General features: G+C 42.4%; 1 protein-coding gene across 2 annotated transcripts in view; it reads right to left on the bottom strand.

Moving 5' to 3' along the window:
* The window catches only part of cdh4 (cadherin 4, type 1, R-cadherin (retinal)), a 208,581-nt gene extending 201,450 nt beyond the window's left edge, over positions 1-7,131 (bottom strand). For both annotated transcript variants that reach the window (XM_005746424.1, XM_005746425.1), the window contains exons 1-2: positions 6,862-7,131; positions 5,476-5,587 (exon numbers count right to left, since the gene is read on the bottom strand). In XM_005746424.1, the coding sequence (XP_005746481.1) occupies positions 5,476-5,587; positions 6,862-6,915 (166 nt within the window). In that variant the 5' untranslated portion in view covers positions 6,916-7,131. The remainder of the gene's footprint in view (positions 1-5,475; positions 5,588-6,861) is intronic.
* Positions 7,132-7,523: the final 392 nt, after the last annotated feature.

Below are 7,523 nucleotides of genomic sequence, written 5' to 3'. Positions count from 1 at the left end.
CCCCCCCCCTCCCGACTCACCCCCAGTTCTTGGGTCTGGACGTACTTATGAAAGCCCTGTCACTTTGGATAGTGGGTTAGGAGTCAGAAGTTCTCCATGCTAGAGTAAACGCTGAGCTGGCTGTTTCAAAGCAGATATGGCTCCTTGCCAGATTTTCCTGCTGTAGTCTAATTGGGGTCATGTTACAAGCCATTCTGTATGTGTAACTTTTAGAGATGGAATTAAACAACAGGAAATCCATGCTGAAAGCATACAGCTGATGAAGGCAGAATCCTCCTTAAATTAATCTTTTAGATTAAAGGACGGTGTGTTTAATTTTTCTCCTGTACGCACCGCAAGACCCAAATTTAAATTAAAAACCCAAGGATGAAGGAACCAAGGAAAGACATCTTATTGTGGATTATATTTTTTCATAACAGAGTTCATCTCCGAGTTCATCGTCTAGGGGAAGTGAAAACATGGCAATGACATTATAAAGCGCATGTCTATCCTGATGTTTTTATCCCACAAACAGTGAGTTTTCATCACTGTGCTTTTATTTTTCCTTTGCCCACAATAAAGTGGTCTTCCTCAGTGTGAGGCTTAAAAATATGATTTTTTGGAATCTACTGAATCAATCAAATCTTGCCAACACAGGGAGAAATATGCGGTGTTCACTGTGCTGCTGGAATGGCAAAAGTCATCACTATTGTCTTTTCAAGTATGCTCTCACAGTGACTTAAAGAGACAGCGTCCTGACCAAACCGTATTTCAAATCAATTTCTTTTGTGCTGAGACCACATCCCCCTTGTGCGTGTTCCTAGGTGACTGGTCCGGCTCTTGGAGCGGGGTGATGGTTTACACAGTGATGTGCAATCACTGGAATATTTCTTTTCACGGCTTATCTGCCCACAGTGGGAATTTGCACGGACCACGACTCAGGGCCTGCCTGTCTGCTCGCCTGTGTGCCACTGCCTTCCCCTCCAATCCTGACCCTGCCTCAGATAAACCTATCCACGGGAGCATGGGATGATTTATTCAGCACAACTTTGCGGCAGCGCAGAGATTTGTGATTTAGTTAAACAAAGGTCTTCTGTGGTCAACCTCAAAGCAATAACAGCCTTTTTAACCTATTCAGCCAGTGAAAAATGTTTTAAGAGGACACTGAATGATGCATTGCACTTCTACAATGACCTTTCAGTACTTGAGCAGACATTTCACTTTACCTATAGTACTGTGCAAAAGTCTGGAGGCACCCGTCATTTCTTCATACTTTGCTTCCGAGGAGCCAGACTTTCTTGTCATATTTTAAAGTGGTCTTGAGTAATAGCTCTCCAGGCTTTCTGAAGGTCTTTCAAATTTTTCCTTTGGGCATTGGCTGCTTTTTTGCTCATTCTCAGTCCAGTCCTTGTACCAGACCATTTTCAGAGGTTTTTGTTTGTTTGTTATTTTAAAGCCACTTAAGGCTGAAATATGAATCCTTTATGAATTTATTAAAAAAAAAAAAAAAAAAACCTAAACTCACAGGATTTGTGCACACATAGCAAACAAGTTGGCAAAGAACCAGTTTTAAATTGCGTCATCAGGCACTTTGCAAAACTGAAAATCAGTGGCCACAGGTCTTATGGAGTGATGAATTCAAATTTGGAATTTCTGCATGGAGGAGGTCAGGACAGACGTAAACAGTGAGGATCTACAGCCATCTGTAAAAAACTGTGGAGGCTCTCTTATGTTTTGGGGTTACATTTCAGCCAGTGGTTATGTGGATCTTTTCAAAATTAAAGGAGTTCAGAACACATAAAAGTAAGGTCAGGTTTTGATCCACCATGCAATACCATCTAGAAAGCATCTGACAGGCAATGGACTCAATAAGATTTCAACAAGATAATGATCCCAAGCAAACAGTCATGAATCAGCTTCCCCAAAGTCCAGATCTCAACATTATTGATGCAGTGTGGGATCATCTCAACAGAGAACAGAACAAACAGCCGCCAACATCCAAAGAAGAGGTTTGAGTGTTCATCAAGAAGCCTGGAGACCTACTCCTGAAGACTACATCAAAGACTTGGGACTTTTGCATTGTACTGTACAGGAGGAAGTACAGAAAAGCTGCAAGGATATTAAACCATACCAATAATAACTGCTGACAAGTTTTAATGGCAGAATGTGTAGAGAGTGTCTATTGGTTTCTATTTTGTCAAATCCAGAAAAAAAACATGCACTCTACTGATTCATTCTCATTCCCAACATAATAATCATGACCAATAAAGATAAATCTGAGATATCATAGCATTAAGAAAAGAAGGTATTGCTGCAATACAAAATATTATTATACCTGCTTTATTAGTGAATATTCCAGTTTTACCTCTGCAGGACTCCACAAATGAAAAAGAGTGAGGAGGAAACATGACACTCCTGAAGACTCTGTGAGATATAGGGTGATGCCAAATAGATTCCTATAAAGAAAGGGTTACACAATCCTTTGTGGCTTGAGAAAACTCCCCTCCCTCATGGACTCTTAAAGCATCCAATGCAGATAGAATTGCAGCTCGGAGTCCCCTGATAGGCTATGGCTTAAAGGCATTAAATGTGAACTCTGCTGAACTGCCAGTTCAAGTGTGGCTACCTCACTCAACCTTTACTCTGTGTTATTTCTTTAATCCTCACAAATAAAACAGACTACATGTGCGTACAGATGAGTGAAACATTAACAGAGCGTAAGATGTTCTAGGACAGTGTTGGGTCATGAGATGCTGCCCTCTCTTGGAAAGGTGGAACCCCCACCAGACCCTAAACTTCAATGTGTGTGTGTTTGTTTTGACAAAGGTGGGAGAGAGCGCTGTCTAACATGTTGGTCCGATATCTGGTGATCACTTAGGTTGCGATCTGTTTTTGCCAATCCCGCAGAATATGATATATCCCTCACACCCTATGTATGGTGTCATTTTCATTCTGGAAGAGACCACACTGTTTCTTCACAGGATAAATGTTATCACCCTGAATATCTTTGTATTGATTAGCATTGGCCCTGCAAGGGGACAAGCGGATCCAAATCTTAAAAAAAATAAAAAATTAAAAAATTAAAAAATTAAAAACGCTACAATTTATATTTTTGTTGGTCTATACTGAAATAGATTTTTAAAAATCAGTGGGTCCCTTGGAGGTAGCCCATTCATTTTAATTACTGCATGTGTGCAATTCAAAACTGTCAACAGTAACAGAAAGTGTAACAGGACACCAGTTTGGACATTTAAGCAAACGCTGCGGGTCTTGGTCAGACATAAATGTCCACATGCATGCATCTACAATATAGAGAAAAACATTTCAAAAGTCTTAAATAAATGCAGTTTGTTGTTAATGAATTTGACAGGAAAATACTGTGTAGCCCTGCCAAACTACCCACACAGCATCAAAACAATAAACTACAAGAAAGACAACTCCCCCTGCAACCTCAGCATGAAAGGAGGTGAGGCGCACATATTGTTCAGTGACTGGAAACAGAAGCCTGGTTCACACTGCACCTGCTGGGCCAAAGCTTTTTGGTCCTTCCCTCAACTGCTCACTGTCCATCTCTCCAGGGAGACAGCAGCCACACAGACCTCAGTAGTCCAGCAACCCCCATAGCCAGCTCTTGAGCATCCCAGCCCCTCCTTTAATTTCATTCTACATCCATTCATTTTTTTTTTTTTATTGTTAAGTGACAGATTCAGGTTATACATATTGTGGCATTATTATTAAAGACTTCCTCCCACGTTGTGTCCCACTGTATAGAATGCAAACCTTAAGTAACGCTAGCCAATTCACATTAGGCGGTACATGAGAACTTAAGCAGCTGCAGCTATATCCTTTTGAATGGCAGTTTTGAAGAAGACAATATGGTTCTCAGATTGATTTTTACCAAGAACAAACGCAGACAGACACAGTGAGAGATGGAGACTTGAAGCAAAGGCGATATGGATCAAAGCCGGAGCTGACGCACCACGTAAGATACATCAAACTAATGCAGCTGAGCGTTGCTGTGACATTTTCTCGAATTCAAGCGTCAGCTAATATGTACACCAGGCTGAATCGCATGCATGTAACACCCCCACACCCTGAGACACCCACAAGCATAAAGGAGGAATCGACATACAATATCTGTCTGGATACATATCACTCTCCGTTAATACTGCTTGGGTCAGTGAGGATGCCTGAGCCCATTTCTAAACAGGCTGAAACCTTGAGCCCCTTCAGGCAAACTGGCTCCCCACTGACCAGCTGCACTGTCCTTGTCAGCTACCTAAATAACAAAATAACCTCCAGAATAATTCAGTTGTTTTCCTTGCAGTCAGAAAATGCTCGAACAGCTGTTACAATGAGAATGTCATTTCCTCCTGGCAAATAGCATTTCACATAACAATAGACAAATATTCGGCTATAAAGGCAAAGTGTCAGGGGAGAGGTAAGCTTATTGTACACTGCTGTTGAGCTGTTACCCACAAGTATGAATAACAGTGATGTAAGTTGCAACGGGTGAGAAAAAAAAAGAGAAGAAAATGTGAAACAACCTAAATATTGGGCCCAATTTAAAAACCAAGTCCCTGAACTCTCATAGCAGGAACTTGGTGCAGCTTCGCAATGCTCAAAATACCAAAGTAATATAACTTCACGGCCTCCTCTCTTCTCGTCTTGGGGGTAATTTCATCATCTAGAATTTTTGAAGTTCTGTTTTATAGAAGCACATCCAGCAAATGTCAAAGGTGCTGTTTATCTGTCAGTTATGCAAATTGGGACACAGGAATATGGCTGTGGGGGATTCATTTCCAATATGGTTAGGATGCACCAGCAAACAGAAGAGACACACTGAAGAAAAAAAGAGCATCCTTTAAATGGCAGGAGATGAACTTCTGTAGATTCAGTACACTGCCTCCACTGAAAAGAAATGGAGCGAGCAACAACAGAATTGAATTCCTCTAAAAAACAGAAAGAAAAGAAAAAGGACGGAAAACATATTACAATGAAAAGTGGAAAGAAAAGAAGAAGGTTTGGAGCATTCCAGCTGCAACGTGCAGAAAGGGGAAGAAGCTATTAAGATTATTTTGCTCTGTGATCTCGCTGCTCAGTCAATCAAACAAAGAACAAATGTGTTGTTTTTACTACAGCAGTGTAAAGCAATTGTTCATTTATCAATACGCCGTCACACCACATGGAAACTCTTGAACAGAATGTGTTACACACACACACAGTCATCATTTTTAATGGCATGGCGAGTTTTTTTTCCCCCAAGCCTTCTGCTTAATTATAAAATGATATCCTTGTGCTCGAGATGGGTTTCTTAGGTTGCCCAGGCAAGTTTGCGTTGTCGGAAGTCATTCGCGCACCATAATATATTCCTTCTACCACTCGCAAAAGTATACGCAAACCTACTCATTCGATCACACTAGTCAGGAACACATCTGGGCCAAGAAGAGAAACTATCATCAGACGGTAAATGAGATCCAGCAGCGGCAGGCTTACCTTTGAGAATGCTCTGGCCGTGCAGTAAGTCTCTTGAGACAATCACCGTGTAGAAGTTCTGGGAGAAGCCTGGTCTGCACGGGGGTTTGAGGGGCTGGCCTGCCTTACTCCCCTGAGGAATAAAACAAGGCAGCCTGTTAAGATTGGCAAATTGACTTGCAGCCACCAGGGTCACAAGCTGATCTCACGGCCTCTTTGAGTTGATATTGAATCTCACAGTCTCTCTTGCCACAGTGAATGATTTGTTTCAGACTACAGCACGTTGGAATTCAGACCGTCACAGTGTGGAAATCTAACTCTGGAGCTGCAGGCACCTGCTTAGATTCACTGTAAAGATACATCAAGCTTCACGGGAGATACTTAGATTAGGAATTAAAGGGAAATAAATTACTTTAATCCATCTTTACCTACTCTATCGTCTACATCGGATTTCGAGAAGCAGGAGTATAAGAGGTGGACTACACCCTGAATGCGTGACACACTATTTCAAGGACCATAATCATCATGATTAAGGCAATAATGTGATCCACACATTCTGAATATAATGAAACTCAAAGAAAAGTAATATAAAAGTGGCAGGACTAATGAGCATTAGAAAGATGGTGAGAATGACTAGCTGGAAATGTTCAAACATGCAATATATACATTGCACGCTGATTGAAGTCTGTGCGCATGTGTGAAAGCCAAGTGCATTTAAATATATAGCTGACATACAGACATAGCCGTAGGCTCACGTTATCCAGTGGGGAGGAAGAATGCACTCCCAGGGATGCACCTTATTCATCGCAGCATCAATGCTACTCTAAAGAAATTATACTGCGCTCCCCCCACCCCTAACTCGGCTTTGCTATCAGCACACCTCAACAAAACCCCATAATAATAAGTACATCATTTGACTGAGTTTGGATATTTAAAATATATATATATATATAAGCTATTTATACTGTTGCTCATTTGCCTCTTGAATCGAAGTCCGTAATTAGGCGCTAAACCCTTAACTCAAAACAAAAGAAGACATTAGAGCGCGTAAACGTGCGTAAACGAAGTTGATCGCAGCAAGCAGCACGAGAAGCCCCTCTGGAAACCACTGTCCTCTGCAATAATGCACTGCAGTTTATGTGGACGACAGGATGTGGAGGCAAGCGAAGAGTTATCAGTGACTTTTCCACTGCAGTGAGAGCCGACATAATTACCAACTTCAAATGGGCCACACGGGATTCTGTTACACAAATCGTGTTGCCATCATAGCGCAAAAGCTGATCCGTTAACGGCCACTTTCGAGCGCCCCTGCAGCGCGCTGCAAAAACCGAAGTAAGCACTACAGCAGTGCAGCACTTCCACCGTACTGTTAGGGCGACTATACGTGTAGAAATTAACTCATCTTACCGAGGATGCGCCCACAAGTAAGGTGCACGCCAAGATGACGCAGCCAGCGTTCATCTTTGCAAAACCCGCGTGTTGGTGGGGGGTAAAAAGAGGAAAAGATTAGTCTTCTTCGCCAAATACACCTCAGTAATTCCCGGAGCGCTGTCTTCCGCTTCTCCACTGCTGAGTGAGACGCCGACCGTACTTGTCTGGCGCAAAAGTGCCGCTGAGACAGAGACGCTGCGCTCCGTCCGGAGGAAGCCGGTGCCCATTGGATAACAGCGTCACTACAACCCCTCCTACCGCACGGCGGAGCAGGCAAGGCGGTGTGCACCGTCTTTGCTCCGAATGACTCTGTGTGATGATGCCCCGTGTCACTTCTGGGATCTATTGGTAGAAAAATGCATTTTCCAGCCAATTTAGATTCATATTTTTTTTTTAAACTTCAGATGGAGCAAAAGCGGTTCTGGCTGTGTGAGTGACAACCAACCATCCGAGCCCTTTCTTATGTCCATCAGCTAACTGGAGTCTATTTCACACACCACTTACCCCCTCTGCCCCTGATCCACAGTATAAGTATAGCAAGAGCCCCCGAGATATTAGCTTTTTATTAAAGCAGCTGTGATAGGCCACTGCGGGATAAGACTTTGATTGTGAGTGAAAGGTTCAAATAAATAGTACAA

This window comes from Pundamilia nyererei, unplaced genomic scaffold, assembly GCF_000239375.1.
Source record: "Pundamilia nyererei isolate P.nyererei 1_Seehausen unplaced genomic scaffold, PunNye1.0 scaffold00178, whole genome shotgun sequence".
In the NCBI taxonomy this organism is placed as follows: Eukaryota; Metazoa; Chordata; class Actinopteri; order Cichliformes; family Cichlidae; genus Pundamilia; species Pundamilia nyererei.
Note: the sequence above shows the minus strand (reverse complement) of the source record. Positions and strands in the feature narration are given on the sequence as shown.